At 41.0% G+C, this 19,927-nt stretch overlaps 1 protein-coding gene across 4 annotated transcripts in view; it reads right to left on the bottom strand.

Moving 5' to 3' along the window:
- DOCK8 (dedicator of cytokinesis 8) overlaps positions 1–19,927 on the bottom strand; it is a 213,691-nt gene that overhangs the window by 111,770 nt on the left and 81,994 nt on the right. For all 4 annotated transcript variants that reach the window (XM_045191179.3, XM_024555137.4, XM_045191172.3 and 1 more), the window contains 5 exons: positions 16,663–16,786; positions 12,420–12,632; positions 7,970–8,055; positions 3,877–3,943; positions 1,473–1,622 (listed from right to left, as the gene is read on the bottom strand). In XM_045191179.3, coding sequence (XP_045047114.2) covers positions 1,473–1,622; positions 3,877–3,943; positions 7,970–8,055; positions 12,420–12,632; positions 16,663–16,786 — 640 coding nt within the window. The remainder of the gene's footprint in view (positions 1–1,472; positions 1,623–3,876; positions 3,944–7,969; positions 8,056–12,419; positions 12,633–16,662; positions 16,787–19,927) is intronic.

The following is a 19,927-nucleotide window of genomic DNA, read 5'->3' as shown; positions in this document are numbered from 1 at the left end:
TATTACAACACCGTTTACTATATATTTACAGGGAAAGAAACTATGTGATGGCATTACAGAAAAGGAAAACAAGCTAGAAGCAAACCAGGGACTATAGGAGTGGATTTAAATTTCCTAACTATATCCAGACAATGAAGGGAATGTTTGTTATTGCCAAATGAATGCAGGCACACATGTGAAACTTTTTGAATATATTTAATAAGTAATAGTAACCCACAGGTAACTGCTGATATTTAGCACACTACTGTGGCTTAACCAAAATAAAGCCATCCAATGGGAAGTGGAGTTTGAAGTAAAATTTGGCTCTAGAACTAGCATTGGTTTCTTTGTTTTCCCAGGTTTAAAGAGAATTTTGAAGTTAATTACAGGGCTTCTAGAGTGAGCTTTAAGCTAATTTTTCTATATGTGTAAGTAATTTCACAACAAAAAGAATACACATTAAAGTTTGACAACAATAGATACATAGTTTTAGGGACAGAATTGTACCTATAGTTTCCATGAGCTTAAATAAGTTCTCTTCAAGCTCAGTAGCCTTTCAGAATCTTGTGAAAAGAAGCCAGCACCGAAAGACATACACATGATAAGTGACTTCCAAGTCACCTACAGTCTCTGAAATCTTTATGCTACTCCCATGGGATCACAGGGTACTCATGTGGGTGTTCATGAAATCAAATCACCTGATCTTTTAATTTTTTTTTTTTTTTTTACAATTTTGGGGTAAAGAGTCAATGTGACTAATTATTTTACTTAAGGTAGGTGAAATACTCAGTGTTGGTTGTTAATTTCTAACCAGTCATTTTGTATGTAGAGAAAGTCTCTGGTTGCCTTACATCAGCAAAGAGCACAGTCTAGAATGAAGGGTCTTTCTGCGTATAATTGCTCCAAAGATTTTTCTCATGAGACATACTCAGTCTGTGAGATGGAGATAAAAAGGGAGAGTAAATCTCAGAAAACGTAGCCCATACCTCCAATTGTCGGGGCCTGGACCCGTGGTCATTTAACTGTGGGCCTCTAGAAGAACATGATCATCGTTAGGGAACTCTGTCTGAGATACAGCAGCAGCCTCCTGGGGCGGGATAGCGGAGGGTGCTTCCCTTGTTTAGGAGGAAGGGTATCTACAATATGCCAGGCTTTATTTTGCACAGCTACCATTGAGGGTGGTGTTATTATGCCCACTCTACAGAGGAGTGAACTAAGTCTCAGAAAGATTAGGTAATTGCCCCAAAAGTCATGTAACAGCCAGATTGTAAAGCCAGGTTTCAAAACTAGGACTGTATGACTCCCAAGCCCATAGCTGTTCTAGTATTCAACACAGAACTTGCTTGTAAAGGAGAGGGACTAAGCTGAGAGGAAACAAAGTGAATCTCTCAGAAGACAGAGAGGTACGTTCTGACACCTCTTTTACCTGGTACGTGCCCCGGGGATCACACAGAGATGGGAACAGGGGCGTGTGCACATCAGATTGTGTTTACCTTGACTACTAGGTAGATGTCTGAAGATGGGTAGGTGACTGAGAACACCGCAGATCTTGCCTGACTCGAAGGGGCCACAGAGGGGGTGTGGGCACGCAGAAATCCTTTGAACTGGTCAGAGTTCAGGTCACAGTGAAAGTTTTCTGAGATCTGTAAAAGAGTAGCAAAATGGAAGATAAGTTAGAGCTGCTATTCTCATGGTCTAAACATGTTTTAAAAAGTGAAAAACCAAAACCAAAAAGAAATTTCTCTAAAGGAATAAATGAACCATAAACATGGTTCATGACTAGTGGCTGTTGGAAAATCTGATACATGCTTTGTCACAGTATCTAGATATTTTGGAGTCATTTGAGAGATATTCCTTTAAACGTTAAATTTTTTATTAACCCACCAATAATTTCTCAGCATCAGTGATGTGCTGTGTACTGTGTGAAGAAGACCAGGACACTGCCTCTGCCCTCAGCTTATATTCGAAAATGAGGAAGAAGTCAAACACAAAACTGACTACAACAAGAGCAAAATATAAGTGATCCCATTCATACAAAAAAGCATCGTGGAAGTTCCAAAGGGTGAGAGACCCCACTCAGTGGGGGTGGTGAGGAATGCTTCCCTCAGAGTGAGATAGATGGGCCTTGGAAGAAGATGCTGCTGGGCAGAGCTGGAGTGGGACCATGTACCAGGGAGAGAGGAGAGCTCTGAAATATCTCAGAGGCTGGAAAACCTGGAGTGAATTCAATTAACAGAGATTAGTCCAGCCTGACTCTGCATAGGCTACAGAGGGGAAGAGAACAAGGGAGAGCCATACTGAAGAAAGCCAGGCATGGAAGCTAAAGAGTGTGCATTTAATGTTGCAGGCAGTGAAGATCCGTTAAAGGTTCCGAGCGAGAGCATGACTGAAGGGCGCTCCTTGGCTCACTAGTGCTGCGTCACTTACAAGCCACTGCCTGGTTGGGTCCCCCCTTCATCACTGATAGTGTTATAGCCGAGAACTGGCTGCTCGGGCAAAGACTACATGTACCACCCTCTCTTGCAGTTGGGAGTGAATTGTGAGCATAGGTGATATGTCAAACACTCAGGCCACCCTCACCCATCTTTCCCCCTTTTTTCAGGATCTGCAATGGCAGTGACAAAAGTGACTTTGGGAGAGCACATTTTGAAGATGGAGAAGCCACTGCCAGCTTGGGTTCCTGAATGACTAAGGGGCTCAGACTACTGCTGACCCAGCACCTCTATGTTGGCTTGCTGGGAAACAAAGCCAGAGACTTCTTTAAGCCTGAGGTCCTCAAAATGTGACCCCTGAGCAGCAGCTTTGGCATCACCTGGGAACTTGTTAGAAATGTACATCCTCAGGCACCACCAGGATCTACTGAATCAGAAACTCTGAGGGTGAGTTTAACATCTGTTTTAATAAGCTTGCCAGGTGGTAGTGATGCACGGTCAAGTTTAGGGACGAATGCCTTAAACTAGGGCATTTGGGGGACTCCTGGTTTTAGTTGTTGTCCTACCATAACTAATACAATTCTCAGTGATTATTAATATTTATGCAAGAAATACACATTTCCCTAAATACAGTAAAGAGGTGCAGAAACACCTTACTCTGGTTTTGTTATTTTTGTTTTTCTCTAGGAGTTACAGAATAACTAAACAGTAAAGCATCCATGGAGAAATCTTAGTTCTTTGAATTGTTTTCAATTAATAGCACATTACGGTTGGTGAGGCTTCCGCCCTGTGGCAAATTTAGACTTTTGCTGCACAAGACACCTTCCATTCATGATAAGCCTACTTCGCAATGCACAACACTCCCCAAGTGAGGAAACGCTACTACACGCACATCCAAGCTTGTTAAAAATGTATTTAAATTGCCTTGTTTTCCGAGTAGCCCTCTACACTGCAATATCATTTCTCTCTTATGCCAACCAGGCCTCTAGCTATCTTTTGGCCAACCTCCAGCAGGCTTTCCCTTGAGAGTCGTCAAAGAATATAAATAACTAACATTCCCAGATTATTCCCTCAAAAATTGCAAAGGCAATAGAACTAGGTGTATCAAAGGTCATTGGCTTTCAGATCTGATGTGTTTTTGCTGTATAGAAGTGAGATTTAAAAACATAAACTCAGCCCTGGCTGGTGTAGCTCAGTGGATTGAGTGCAGGCCTGCAAAGCAAGGGGTCGCTGGTTTGATTCCCAGTCAGAGCACATGCCTGGGTTGCAGGCCAGGTCCCCAGTAGGGGGCGCACGAGAGGCAACCACACATTGATGTTTCTTTCCCTTTCTTCCTTCCTTCCCCTCTAAAAATAAATACATAAAATCTTTTAAAAACCCTATAAAATTTTTTTTAAAAAGTAAACTCAAAGATTCATCAACAATCTGTGTGCCCCCAGGGATGGGTTATTTTTTGCTTTCTTACCTTTTTCCTTTCCTTAACATCGTAGAGGGCAATGCTGGCAAATAGAGGCTCAATTTCAATCTCAAACCTGTAAGAGTAGGAAAGAAAAATCTGTATGGTTTTAACCTAAATAATTTTGAATTTTCTCTAAGTGCCTAAATACATAAATGCATATAACATGTAAATATACATAAAGATGTAAGTAGTTTCCAGAAATATTTTGATAACTCCATGCATATGAGAATCATGCTGGGATATTAACGGAGAACTGTGGAAGGTCACGGAACATTCTTAATCATTTGAGATCACGGTGGGTGATGAATTCTCCCAAAAAGTGCTTGTTGGTGACACCACAAGAGAAAGTGGGCGGGACGGACCTTGGTCTGGTCCAGCATGGCACTCCTTACCACTGTAGCTGCTGTGTTTTCAGAGGTCTTAGGTAAAGGCTTTATTTATAGTTTACAATTTAGTGCTAGCATAAAAATCCCAATTACTCCATTCTAAGGAATAGGACTTTTCAGATAGCAAAAATAAGAAAAGTTCAGTTGCTTTTCCTTACATTTATAGCAGGACCATCAGAGGAAGATTGGGTTATGATGTGGGTGAGTGGCCTTTCTAAACTCCATTGCCAGTGGGTTTGCTGAGTTGAGGCAGAGGAAGAGGACTGAGTACTACTTATAAATACTGAGGTGTGTGGACCCAATGACAGCTGGAAAGAGGAGCCCTCATAAGGCCCTAATTGCCCATTCCCCATGAAAAATGGTGGGTTTGAAAATGCACCCCCAAAGCATAATCCTGCCACGTGTTATAATATGCTCTTGGAGCACAGATGTTCACCTTCCAAGTTTCTCAGGTCAACAATCCATGACCTTGGGCACTGCCAGCTGAGAACACCGGTAATCAGGCCCTGGACCAACATTACTGCAGAATTCACACAAATTAGACCAAATTTTGTTTCAAGGCATATTTCAGAGGATGGACTTCCCACTGGATAGCTTTACCTTAGTGGGGAGAGGGGTTTTCAGGAACTACACTATAAAGGACACATAGACAAAACCAAAGGGGAGGGTGGAGGCGGGGAAGGGAGGTGGGTTTGGCTGGGGTGGGGAGAAAATGCAGACAATTGTAATTGAACAGCAATAAAAAAAGTTTAATTAAAAAAAAGATAACTTTTTAGAAGATATTTGTGTCCAGGCTCACCAGCTATTGCCTGGCATGGTTGATTTGTATTTTGCTGTTTATTCCCTGATATGCAAAAGTCTGAATATTCCTGTAACTTACCTAGGTAGGCAGTGAGTGTTAAGTTCTGCATTGTTCAGAGACAGAAAGTGAATTAACACTTGTTGAACACTTGCAATTGTGCTGTGATGAGCGCTTCCCATGTGATACAGATATTACCCCCATTTTTGAGGTTTAGAGAGCTTAAGTAATTTGCCAAAGGTCATGAGGTTAGGAATTGGCACACTCAGGTTTCAAGCCCAGTCCTTTCTGATAACAGAACCTGAGTTCTTTGACCAGTGTTTCTCCAATCGTGGTGTCCAGAAACTAGCATTTTGAAGCAAATGAGTTTGTCAAAATGCAGGTTTCTTGGTCCCACCTGAAATCCACTGAACAAGAGTCTCTCGGGAAAATGGCGGTAGGAGGTCTCCCCAAACCTTCATTTAAAACCAGCTCTTTGGGTAAATTTAATGCACACTAAAGTTCCACCACTAACAAGGCTCCTTTGAGCTGAGGTTACTTGACATAAGACAGTATTAGATTTTAAATTAAACTGAAAATTTTTCCATTTAAAATGTAAAATAGAAAAAATACTCTGCTGTTACCCTCTTCTTTCTTGCTGCTATACACATTTACAGAATCGGCATTAGCCTAATTCTTTCTGTATGCTTGGCGCTTTAGATACTTCTCAAAAGCAAAACAGAAAGTTACAGAACTCAATAACTTTTTAAAAATTCCCTAGCTGATAAAATCTATAGTAGTAGAAATAGGATTCGGCATATCAATGGGAAAACATGTGTATTTAACATTATCATTAAATTTTTACTATTCATATTTTAACATTCTAGGTTTACTTGTAAGAATTTTCCTTCTTTTTTAAAAAAAGATTCCAGTTTGTTGAAAGTAATTACACCTCGGACTCTCTCTTCAGTCCCTCACTCTGGCTGGTATGGATACTGTTTAAGACATTTGAGCCGACCAAGTGCACTGAACAAACACCTCGGAGCCTCTTCATTTCTGTTTCGGCATTTTGGGGGGAAAAAATCACTAGAAACTACACTTCACAATTTTCATCACGAAAAAACCAAGTGATTCAATTTGTTTTTTTTTTTTAATAATGTACATCTATCTTAGTGGCTATGTTTTCCCACCAGTGTGAACAGCTGCCATTTATTGGAAAGTTCTAGAAGTCTTAGTGATAAGCATCACCAGAGAGAATTCCTCCAATCCTGAACAGCAAAGTTACTGCATCCCAAAGTGCATCCTGTGGGGATGGGCGAGTGCCTCAGACAATGCAGGGGACTTCCTGCACAGTGCAGAGGAGGACGGAACAGCCACTTCCACTCAGTCCTCCTGCTGAAAGACTAGGAGGCCCCCACCTCCGGTTGGCTTGCCAGGGCTAGAGTTTGCCTTTCTGTATCCCTTACCCAACAGAGATATCAGGCTCACTGGCTGCTCATCTCTGTGCACAAGACAAAAGGTCCCAACTGCCCCCTTTCTACCTACTGGTAGAATTGGCTAGGGGGCGGGGGCTGCAACATCAAGAGAGCACCCACAACCGGGTGAGCGGTCATGCTGGCTTGTGTTCTGAGGAGAGGAACTGGGGAGGCTATGCATCAGAATTAGAAGTTTAGGACAGGTGGGAACTGTGAGACTATCTGGTCTAACAACTTTGTTTAAAGGAAAGGAGTCAAAATCCCAGAGAAGTTCTCAGGGTTGACACAAAGCCTTGAATCCAGTATCCAGATGCCCTAATTGCAAGCCAGGCACTGCTTAAGGGGTCTAGGTATTAATTTCAAGAGTTGGATGACTACCCTAGCAGGGTATAAAATATAATATGCTCAGGTACGTTTGCCTAGGCAGAGCATTTACAACTTAATGTTTCCAAAAGAGTCTGTGATTTGCAGAAGTCAAAGAACTGAGTCTCTAAAGTAGTAGCCTGCAAAGAGGAAAGAGAGGTGCACACGCACTCCAGGGGGGCGCAAGATAATCCACTGGAGTGCAGAAAGAAAACACTGTCATTTATTTTTAAATACTTAGTTCAGCCGTTACCATTTCTTGATTATATATGTTTAATAATGTATATAATATTCTAATATGCAAGTACAAAATTAATATACACATATGGAGGACATGTGACTTTTTTTAGTATGAAAGTAAGCAAATGCCTTGGAGACAATTGCTTTAAAGTAGATGTGACAAATAACTGGCCTACAAGAGGACTACAGGCATGCTTTGTGTGAATTGTGTGGTATTTTAAAAGGAAATGAGAAAATTTTAATAAAATTATTCAGAAAAACCTGGATTTTGAGGGGGGAATCAGACAACTGACAAAAATGGGCTTCTTTACTTGGATGTCAAGGCTAGGTCCTAGATAGTGAGTGTCCCTTCAAAACAGTTTGCTACAGTCCCCACTACTCTCTATTGTCTCCTGACACTGAGACTGGGTTTTAGGTGTATTCATCATTGTGTTTCAACAGAGGGATGTTGGGTAAATGTTCAGAAAACAAGTGTCTTCTACCATGGCCAATTTCAAGTCACCAGTGTGACTTCACTGAACAAAGAGTTGGGAAGAGACATGCACAGTCAGCTGTCAGGAGCCAGTCAGAGCTGGCTTTCACTGCTGTTTTTCTTCATGTAGGCAATTTTACTCAATTACCTTACACGTCTAACCTTAGCATTTGCCTTCCCTATTGTGGAAGAAAGACTGTCAAAGGCTTAGGAATAGAATTCAGATCTAGCTGACTCCAAATTCTGCTCTTTCCACTACCTCACAGCTGCCCATTTTTAACTGTGTTCGAAGATTCTCCCTGATTCAAGCTCTGATGTTAAAGACACAGTCTGTATCTAAAAGGCAATATAAACCTCAGTGTAGTTACCCATTGCTGGTACTTACTTCAGGGTCAGCAACTTGACCAACAGCCTGTTGCCCAGATGTTCCTTAGGACATTCTGGAACCGGACGTATTTCCACAGCATCCTCCTATTATTAATTACATGGTGAAGAAATCATTAGTGAATTTCTGTTACAGGACTTCCAGCTAGAGTTAACCCAGGGAAGAGAAGGCTGCCATCCACTGCTCAACTCAACTTGCACTTACTGTATTTCCAATAGCAGAATAACATGGACATTTATGAGAGAGTTTGTTATCCAACCCCCAAGCTTCAAAGTCAACCTTTACAGCATTTTCTCCTTTCAGGAAGCCAAGCATTTAAGACAAAGAGACTGAGGGAGGAAGGAAATGTGAACATGAATATGACTTAGTAACATCCACCAGATGGCATTGCAAAATCTTATACCTATTGTTGGCTTTTTTTTTTTTTTTTTTTTTTTTTTGCTGCTCTAAGTATACATTTAGAATATTTCTCCTGCCAAGGACTGTGCTAGTAAATATGTGTGTTTCAGACTTGAGGTCTGAGTCAGAATAGTTCACTTAAGGCTGTAGACCATCAATACTATAATACAGTGTCTTTCTCAGTTCACTATTTTCTTAAACAGATGATGGAGATTGGGGGTTGAATTTACAGGGTCTATAAAAATATGTCCAGCTAAAACTTGCTGAAGTTCTATGTATAGAAAGGCTTTGTAATGAAAAATTAGAAGATATACCTGTATCTTACTACATTGGGACTCAAGACTTAAAGAGAAATAACAAGTCCCTACTGTAACTTTTAGCACTCAAATCTAAACTATCACAGTATCTTAATTATATTTCAGCATGCAAAGATAGGCAGTGCAAGTCCCTGAAAACTTTAATTCCTGCTCTTGCAAACACCCGTAGGTGGCCTGCGGCCCACAAGGGTGTGAAGAATAGAGACAGGTCTTAACTGTATGTTGCTTGGCTATAAAGGGTGGGGGCTTCCACCGAAACCCCACAGCAACCATAGCATTTTGACTACTAGCAGTAAAGTCACCTTTTTGGCAAATCTGTTCCCAGTTTGGTAGAATAGCCAAAGTGGTAAACTCACAACCACTGTAATCTCTACTCTCCTCCAAGGCCCAATCAATTGGCCACCTTGCGGGGGGGCGTTGCTGTTTGTTTCAGAGAGGGCATGGTTCTGATGCCTACACTGAGCTGAATTCCCTCAGAGCAAGCTGGAACTTTTTAGGGTGATGAGAACAGACACATTGGGGGGGGTCACTGTTATTGGAAAACAACCCAACAGAAGGACACTCATGGGTCTCTAAGACTACATTAGGTCTGAATTCAATTTTTCTTTAAAAGCTTTTCATTTGGGAAATTGTAAACATATACAAGTAGAATAATGTAACGAACCACCTTTACCCATCACTTTCCTTCAACAGTGTCAACTCATGGGTGACTTGGTTTCATCTCCACTTGCTACCTTCCCCCATTCAATATTGAATTACTTAAAAGCAAGGCCCCAAACATCATATCATCTCATCTGTAAATATTTTTGTACAACTCTCTAAAAGATAAGGACTTTTCAAAACACGTAACTGTAATACCATTATAACCCTTAAAAAATTAACAAAAATTTCTTGTTGTCACTAAATACGTAATTAGTTCTAAATTTCCCCAACTGCCTCAGTTTTCTTACAGTTAGTTTTTATAATCAGGATTCAAACGGTGTGTGTGTGTGTGTGTGTAAATGTATTTCCAAAGTTTCTCCTAACCTACATGAGTTTTTTGAGCCTTTACAGTTACCTAAACTAGGAACAAATTCCCAAAGAAGCAGAAGAGGAAATGTAAAGTTTTACTGTACCTGTTTCATCTTCCTGAGAGGAGTGTATGTATGTGTGTGTGTGGGGGGGGGGGGAGAGGTGAGACGTAAAAGAGAAAGATAATGAGAGAGATGACATCCTTCCATCAGTTGACCGAATGAATCCTGAGGCCAACTCTACATCTGCCTACCTGTACCTCCATTATGTGAGTCAATAAGTTCCTCTATTTTTTAAACTGAGTTTAGTTGGGTTCTGTCACTTGCAACCAAAATGCAAACTCTTCAGTGATTTGGAATATAGTGGCAACTTCTTAGGGATCAACACATAGGACAACACCTTTTATAGACTCAGTGAATCAAGAAAAGAACTCACCTCATCTAACTTGGTGGTTGAATTCTACTTTTACCTCTCCTGTACACTCAGTCATAATTTTGATTAATAGTTCACCTCTCTTCTAACTTTCCTCACCAAGAAATAAATTAATGATAACATTAAACAATTTCATTAATGTGTTATCAAAAATTCAGCATTTTTAATCATTTCACGGTAGGCCAGAAATTTACCTTTCTTCCACAGGACTTTCTTTGAAGCAAGTACAAATTACAAGTACAAATGCAGCTGCAACACATCAAAGGGCTGGTGTAGGGGTACTCAAGCGTTTTTGACATACCAGTTTACAAATAACTGTTACACTAATTACAAAGCATTCCTTCTCACTCAGCAAGGTGGATCCCATTAGGGCCTCTGCTAGATTATAACTTTCAGTCTCAATTGGGTTTCAGCATTGTTCAGAGACTGTAAAACAAAGTTCCTTCAAAACAGTCTATGATTCACTTTTTTTAATCAATTCTGACTGGATATTCTCCATTTAATCCATTGAGGGAAGTTTTAAGGAATTGATGTCTCGCTGGAAGTATTCTCCTCATCCTTTAATGTTTTCTCTCTCCTGGTGCCCACTTTGGGTCCCCTTATTACGTACTGGCACCTCCAACATGGAATCGGGATGGAGAGGAATGCAAGTGAAGGTCAAGTCAGCCAAACAATATTTCTTGGACAAATGTGTTAAAAAGTTTTAAAGTTGCAGACAGAAAGTAAAAACGTTTGAGATAAAATGGGGTTGTTTATATCATCTTTGGATTTCAAGTGTGTGTGCTCATCTACCTGGTGGTCATATGTGGATAAATAACAGGCAAACACAACAGTTAGAGTTAATGGTTTAGTATCTCCCTCCTATAATTTACTTTACATGTTGATCCTTGAGCAAGTCATTTACCCTCTCTGAGTCTTACTCTGCAATCTGAAAACATGGAGATGATAACATTGTCCACACTATTCATATTTATTTTTTAATCTGCCTCATTCAGAAAGGATTTGAGGCCACTGACAAGACTATACACAAAACAGGTGAGAGGACAAAGGTAGTTGGAAAATAAGAATAAGAAAAAAAGAAAGTTGAAGTAAATTCAGTGCACCAAAAAGTAAGCTCCCAGACTGAGCAGAGGTGAACACGAAGTTGACACTAAGTAAAGAATTTAGGAGAGTTGATTACAAGATGCGCACAATCTCTAAGCACACACATTTTCTCAGTGGAAGTACAATTCTTCTTTGTCTGAAGGCTCGAGGGACAACTTCCCTGCTGATCCTTATTGAGGTGGGTGTCGGGTGATAAGTAGGTCAATGTTCTCAATCACATTTACGCAGTGGACACAATATCATATCTCAGGACAGCTGACCAGGGTGAGCTTTTGTCCTTTTTGCTGAACCTTATAGTCCTTTTTGCTGACCAGTAGTGAGCTCATGAAAAGGCCAGTCAGCTAACACAATTCTTACGGGTGGGGGCTTCACACAGGATAGGAATCAGGCTCCCCGATGGTCTTGTTTGATCCAAAGATCAAATTTCAAATACTTAGAGACATGGATGGATGGCATCTCTCTTACGTAAAATTTCCCCCAATCATTTCCCTTGCAACTGAATTTTGAATAAAATTCGGACAGCAGAGATGCGGCAGTAATCTGTTCTGGCAAGACCCAGAAGTGTAGGTATCCTGACATGCAGAAGGGGAGACGAGAGCCTAATATAAAGTACAAGGCGCTGAAACAGTCTCGCACAATGGTCACCCCTCATCCCGTCCAAAGTGCCCTGAGGAGTGACCACAGGCAAGGCCTCAATTATCAAATTGTTCTGGGTCAGGTCCAGTTATAAAGAAGTGGACAAGCAAGAGCCTAATGCATTGGGACCATGGCTGTGATATTTCAGGCTGGGATGTTTTCTAAGATTAAAAAAACCTTAAAGCACTAAAGAATGCATGTCTTGATGGATAAACTGCAAAACATACCCCTAAATAACTGAACGGATGGACTGGCTGCGTGGGATTACTGCATGTGGACCCCTGACATTTGTGAAGCATAAATGAGACGTCAGTGAAAGTGTTTCGTAAAGTGCTATGAAAATCCTAGTTATTATTGGAATCTCAAGTGTATTGTTGACCAATAATTGCTTCTGCTATTATGCAGGCTTGCCTTAGTAAAATAAACAGCCCCAGCAATCATAGGATTAAGCATCCTGATGTTGCTGTACAGTAATGAGGAGCAGTACTATTTTCCTGGAGACTCTCTGTGCCTTCACTGAAATTCCCCAGCACGGAGATGGCCGCACCCACCTCGTCCAGGGATGGGTAAAGGGCAAAGAGCTCGGCCTGCCGGTTGGTCCTCCGGGCCTCCTCATTCTTCTTTTCGAAGTCCTCCGCGCTCACACTTTGCAGGAGGTTTTCCAGCCGCTGGTCAGGCTGCAGGCTGCGGAGATCGAAGTCACAAGCAGTGAGGGGGCCTTTCCCAGACACATCACACAGCACGTTTAAGTGGTGGGGGCCTGCCTGTGAGAAAAGACACATCTTTGTGAGAGAGATTGAGGATCTACAATGAGAACTAAACAATCCGGATGTCTCAAGACTGCTCCAATGTGCAATTATAGAATCAGGCCTCAAGGAGTTTCTGAGCCGAAGGGAGTTTGACAAGAATCACATCTTAGCTTCCTGGCCCAAGAATCCTAAAATTAAACCTCGCCTTCTCACCTGGAAAGAAGTAATTACTCATCACATGTGGACAGACCTGTCCTTGAGGAAATGTTTGAAAACAGCACCGTGTCCCTGTCAGTTTTGGGTGTGCTTTTCCAGAGATTGGGAGGCAAGCGTCTTAGGAGCCATGTCTCATGTTCAAGCAGAACAGACTGGATAAAGGTATGACAGAGAGGAGATTGGACTGGGGAATGGAGGGACCTCATCCTAATCTCAACCCCAGAACTGGGTTTTTGAAACTAGAAAATAACATGACCTGTGAGGGGCCTTACAAATTAAACTTTACATGAACTCCAAAGCTGAGTCTTATGTTTCTGGAGACACAGCTGTGGGCTTGGGAACACTTTCCTACAGGACTTCAGTAACAGTTACAGGAATAAGCCCCAGAAAAAAAAAGAAAAAAGAAAAAGCATTTGCTACTCAAGCAGTATCCACTTTTAGCTGCAGTATGTTTGAAAAAACTATTTTAAATCAATCACAAAATGAATTCTTTATTCCATCAGAAATGTGTTGGAAATGGGACCTGCCTATCTAACCAAAGACTTGGCCAAGAACATATAACCATAATCAACATATGTCACAGGAATATCAATGCATCTATTATAGACATCTATAGAACTGATGGTAGAATGTTATCCTAAAGTTCTACTAAATGGACCACTACTGTACAATTTCTCAATAAGATATACTTTTGTGTCCTGGCTGCTGTGGCTCAGTAAATTAAGCACTGGCCTGCAAACCAAAGGGTCGCCAGTTCAATTCCCAGCCTGGGCACATGCCTGGGTTGTGGGCCAGGTCCCCAGTAGGAGGTGCACTAGTGGCAACCACATATCCATGTTTCTCTTCCTTTCTTTCTCCTTCCCTTCCCCTCTGTCTAAAAATAAAATAAATAAAATCTTTAAAAAAAGATATACTTTTGTGACATCTATCTACCTCATAAAAATGCTACTTTACTGGATCATAAATTTTACCTAAACTGAATATGCTAGCAATAATCAATATTGATACTTTAATTATTAATATTTCTGTTTGTTTTAGAATTTATAAAGGCCTTCAAAAGGCTTTTACACCCCCTAAAAGAGGGAGCATTAAGAGAGTTTAGACCTTTCTTACAATGGCGTGTTATGCAGCCATTAAAAAAGAGAACATGTATCATTGGAGGAGAAAAGAGGGTCACAGTACATTGTATTGTTAATATGAAAGAGGAAGTTATACAATATTAAGTACAATTGACCTAATTTGATGAAATACATGAGTACCATGAAGTCATATCACACATATATTAGGCTTATGTAAATTCAGGCATTTGGCCTCACCATTCCACTTAATAAGGTACATAATACTGAGAACGAAAGGGAAGATGTTGCTGGTCATTTTACGGTCTGAGTACCTCTCCGGGATGAGTGTTAGTCTAATAATTAAAAACATAGTATTTGTATAACTTGGCTGTGCAACTTAGCCAGACATCACTGAGTGCTCTGTTAGTCTGCTGGAGAATGAGTATGCTTTATGGGCGTGCTGGTCATTCACCTATTGTCTGTCAGCTCTAACTTCATCCTTTTACACAATTCTGTAATGCTAGATGTAGGTTCAGCAAATCACATTTCTGCTTTGCCTGCCACTCCATTTAAATTATGCCCATTGGGGGCACTACAGGGAGGCTGGATGGCTGGAGCTGGGAGCAGAGACTGGCCCCTTCCTCTTTGCTTACAGTTCCTTTTGCCACCGTAGTGGCTGTTGTTTTAGCTTTGAGCTTCTGTTGGCACTTCCAGAACCATCCTCATCTTACCTCTTTGGAGGGACCAGACCACCTGGACTATTCCTCCTCCTAGGAGGTCTGACTCCACACTTCAGGCCTCTTTGAGGTCTTTCCCCTGAGATCCTAAAATAACCCCACCTGCTGGGCCACAGTCCCTCCTGGGAGATTTGAGTCCTAGCTCGGAGGCCCCTCTTCTGAGCTTCTAGGCTCTCACCTCCAAGCTCTGCCCATTAGACCCACAGTTCTCAAACGTGGTCCTGGGACCAGCAGCATCAGTAGGTCCTGGGAAATGCTAATTAGACATGCAAATTCTCAAGCTCCACTCCAGACCTGGTGAGTCAGAAGCTCTGGGGCGGGGCCCAGTAATCTGTGTTTGAACAAGCCCTTCCCGGGATTCTGAGGAAGCTAGAATTTGGGAACCCCTGCCCTAGACCCCAGCCCCAGGGTGGTGTGCTGTTTCTTGCAGTTATGATTTCTGCATGACTTCACTTTTCTTTTTGGTTCTCAGTCCTCCAAAACCTGTTTAATCAGTTCCCTGTGTTAAATGTCTTCTGTGGAAGTACCTAGTGTGGCTTCTGTCTGACTGATACAAGGAACAATTGATTTGGTCATCACGTGTGGTGAAAACTGAATTTAGTCAAAATTACCAATGAAAAAGTCCCTTAAACCTCCCAGAGAGCACAGCACCCAGATATTGTAGGCCTCGGTAAGCCCATCATATTCAGCACTGGGACGATGGCTGAAGAGCTGTAGAGCTCCGATTAGGTAGTTGGCATGAGAGGTAGAGACCATGTTGTTGGAAAAATCGGTGTTACTTAAAAACCTTCCAGTAAGCATGTGAGGTGCTTGGGTTATGATAGCACCTGAAAGCTACAAGCTATACTGGTTTAAGAAGAAGTCCTAGGCAACCTTGGACAAATTTCTTCCTTTATGTCTTATTTTTCTCAATTATAAAATGGGCAGGTTGGACTAGAGCACTGGCTTTAAAATTTTAAAAAACTGTGGTAAAGTATACATGACAAAATTTACCATTTAGGCATTTTTTAAGTGTTCAGCTCAGTAGTGTTAGGGACGTTCGCACTGTTGTGCAACCCATCTCCAGAGCCCTTTTCATCTTACAGAACTGAAGCACTACACTCGTTAAACAGTCACTCCCCATCCCCCCCTCCCAGTCCCCAGCACCCACCATGCTACTTCCATCTCTATGAATTTGACTAATCTAGGCACCTCACGTAAGTGAAATCATACAGTATTTGTTCTCTCATGACTGGTTTATTTCACTTAGCATATTGGCTTCAAGGTTCCTGCATGTTGCCATATGTGACAGTTTTCCTTCTTTTTAAGACTGAATAATATTTCATGGAATGTGTATGCCACATTTGTTTATCCACTCACCTGTGCATGGATACACGGCTGTTTCCACCTTTGGGCTATTGTGAATAGAGCTGCTATAAACACAGGTGTACAGAGCTGCCTTTTAAACTGTAACTACTCTGTGATAATAACAGTAACAACAATAACAGAAGCCAACATTTATTGGGCACTAAGTGTGAAAGAGACATGGTCCAAAGTGCTATATGCATACTAACTCATTGGATACTCCAACAACTTCATGGGTTAGTTACTATTACCACTCTTGGTTTCCAGGGGAGGAAACTGAAGCCCAGAGAGCTTAGTTATCCTGCCTGAGGCTGCAGAGTTAGACGTGGTAAATCACAGAGAACCCAGGCCTTTTGGCTCAGTGTGGAGCTTTTAATCACTCTGTGGCCTCCTGAGGGGCATCTTTGAGTCTCTGCAGGAATGTTATAGGGATAGGGCCCCCCAATGGCCTCCTCCAAGCAGCTAGAGCCTCCTGACTTTTCTCTATTTTAATTACTGAGCTTTTGGATTTTTTTTTTTTTTGAACACTGATGTCTGTGGCTACAAACAAGTCTGAAAAAAACCCCACTGACTCAGATGGTAGAATTCCTCCTGCTCTAATATTCTATGAACTTAGCCTTTTTATTAGTTAATAAAACCCTGGGCAGAACAGCCAGTAACCTGGTAACCAGGTTTGTTGGTAGGAAATACCTGAGCTCTGTGTTCACTGCACTCCAAGGTTTCTGATTCAAACGTCTGTTTCTGAAGCGTCTTGTGAAAATCTTTTCGGCATCCAGTCTTTTTAAAACCGCAAATGTCTGAACTTCCTTGGTGTCTTTATTGTTGTTAGTGAGAGAGACAAAGGGAGGGAGGGAGGGAGAGAGAAAAGAGGCAAAATCATTAGATTAAAAATAAAAGTAGTGGCTTAAGCACAGACTTGGTGCTGAAAGATTTTCCAAAGAGAGGACCAATTGTAATTCCTCACATCTAATTATGCACCAGGCCTAATACAAGGCTCTCTTGTAATGAGATACAAACTTGCCTCCTGGCTGGCTCATTATTAAAGGCAGGAATGGCCTGGGAAAATGCCACTTCAGAGGTGTGGTCATTTCAGCTGTGGGGCATTTGGCTCCAAGTTGAAGCTAAACTATGACTCTAGTGTAAGAAGTTGGAATAAATCTAGCAATGTGCAAGAGCAGCAACTAAAGGTCGTTTGAAGATAAAAATAGAGGAAAACATTTAACTACACATCAATATTCTTAATAATGAGTAAAAAAGGCAGGGCATGATTATGAAAAGCTAGAAATAAATGATTTATGTACTGAAAACCTTTGCTAAAATTCTCAATCTCCACTCCATCCAGTCCATTAAAATGGTGTCTTAAAAATGTGTTTTAAACCCATGGAAAGGGTTTAAAATATAATGTCCAGGACTGTCACTGGGAAAAGAAATTAGACCATAATTTCATAATGAGAAGAGCAATATGTATAAGCTGGCAAATAATAACCATAGAAACCAGTGTGTATATCCCCCTTTTTATGATTCGAAGGCTCCCTGGAAAACATGCTGCAAAGTCAACAGCACAGACATGTGCCCACTTTGTTTGACACCCCGCACGATCAGGAAAACCACTGAGCAAGTTGGTGGAGGAACCTGAAATGAGTCGGGATTTATTAGGCACATCAAACGGCAGACAGATGCAGCAGGAGATGGAGGAGAGCCACTAGCAATGACCCAGACGCAGTTTATAACTCTTTGGGAGGGGCCAAGTGCTGGCTTCTGCACAGTGGCACACACAGAACGAGTATTCCATACATTTTTGTTGATTGAGTTAATTAAAGAAAAAATGACACCTCCCTCCCTGTGTTGTCTGCAGGGAGAATGGAGAATAAGACTCTCACTGGATTTTATTATGCTCTAAAGATGAGCAATTTATTTTGAGTAAAGGAGACAAGAAATAGCCTAAAAGACAGATAGGATGGGCTTGGTGACTAGTTCAAGTCAAGGTTTACTGTGAATGGCCATCCACCTTCAACGTCTCCTGGACACGAGTGTTTCCCTGACCCAACCTGCACGGGCCAGGCTGGGTGGACGACAGGCCACAACGGGGACCTGAAAAAGCAGTAAGAAAATGAACAGGTGTAATCTAAATAAGGAAATAAGACTAAGCTTTTAGAAAGGATTTTAAGAGAAATATCCAGCATAACTTCTGTTTGAGATTCCTAAATACCAACAAAATAAATAAAATAAGAAATGTTAATTATGTTGTTAATACTCATCAATGAACCAACAGTATTTTGGAGAACCCTTTGAACAACTCCTTAGAAGTAATAACTGTTTGAAATACTTAAGAAAATGAGTTTGGGTGCAGTTGCTCTAAGTGTGCAGACCATTGTGGTAAAAAAGAGTAAACACACGTGACCAAACTTTATTTTATTTTATTTAATTAATTTATTTAGACTTTTTAAAAACTTTTTTTATTGTTGTTCAAGTACAGTTGTCTCCACTATATTATAATGCTTGTTTTCTAGTTTCTAACACAGATCCTTTGAGAGAGAGCCTCCCGTGGGATTTCATAAAGCTGCTGGCTTCTTAAAAGTAATTCTCGCCAATGTGAACTTAGACGGCAATGTGTATGTATGAGCTGGATGGGTAGGCTTTTCTAGTGCATCATATGACTTTTGGGGACTCTCCCTAAGGATTAAAAGAAACAGTGTCATGTGATAATGTCATGGGGGGGCGGGGAAGCCACCCAACTTAAAGTAGTGGCAGATACAAGCAAGTACCAAGTTGCATCCTAAGATTATACTACCTCGGGTGATAGATAACATGCTGAATTAGTGATCCTTTTTCCTGAAAAAAATCCAATTTTAAGGGGGAAAATTCCCAAAGGAATTAACTAATATTAATTCATTCTAAGATTGAAAGCCAACAGTGAATTAAAATTCAAATTTCAGCCCTGGTCAGTGCGGCTCAGTTGGTTGGAGCGTCGTCCCATAAACCAAAAGGTCACGGGTTTGATTTCCCCTCAGGGCACATGCCTGTGTTGCTGGTTTGGTCCCCAGTTGGGGCATGTATGGGAGGCAACTGATTGATATTCCTCTTCAGTGTTTCCGTCTCTCTCTCTGGAATCAATCAATAAATACACAAAAATAAAGTACCCTGTCTTTAAAAAAATTCAAATTTCACACTTTAGAATCTGCCTTTTGCCTTTCTTAGGACTTGTCCACTGCAAAAAGGGGACTGTTGTCAAAGTTTCAGTCACATGCCTCTTCACCAGGAAACCTGCTTGGGCCACCGAAACAAAAATCAGGAAGCAGCCTAGTTTTAGACGTTAGCTTAAGCCTTGGTGACCAGAACTGCATTTGTTTTAGCTTTGGCTCTTGTCTCATAAAATGTACCATTTCCAAGAGGATTTACTTACAAGTGTACAACACACACACACACACAGACACATAGTTACAGATTGTGCCTCCATCATCCCTCAGCCTCTGCTCTCTGTGCCTCTGTTGCTTCATAGGGTGAGGCATGGATATAACATAAATGCTAGGATATTTCTCCCAGCTTTAAAATTGTATGACAGTTCATACACTATACCTGAAAAAATTCAGATCAAATCTTCTTCCCAAAGATGCTTAAATTTGGGGAAAATTAAATTTATTTGGCAATCGTTCTTTTGCTATTTTATGCAAGTAGAGGCTTTCTTTCTTTTTTTGTCCTCAGTTTTGTTAGAATGTTTTCTGGAGTTCCTTACACAGACCCCAAAGACAGTGACAAATGAGCATTTAAAAAATGAGTTACAGAATAGTGTTAAAAGTTCATTTCACAACATATACACGCTAATCCTATGTATATGCCAGCCCTCAGAATGTTTGGTAAGAAAAGTATTATGACTAATGTATTCTGTAGGTGTATGTTTGATACCAGAGCAAAACTTTTCCCTTCCTTGTTCTAGATTAGCATTTATTTCCCCATT

Source organism: Desmodus rotundus, chromosome 1 (genome assembly GCF_022682495.2).
Source record: "Desmodus rotundus isolate HL8 chromosome 1, HLdesRot8A.1, whole genome shotgun sequence".
Lineage (NCBI taxonomy): Eukaryota > Metazoa > Chordata > Mammalia > Chiroptera > Phyllostomidae > Desmodus > Desmodus rotundus.
The sequence above is the reverse complement of the archived record's forward strand: the minus strand, read 5'-3'. Positions and strand labels throughout refer to the sequence as shown.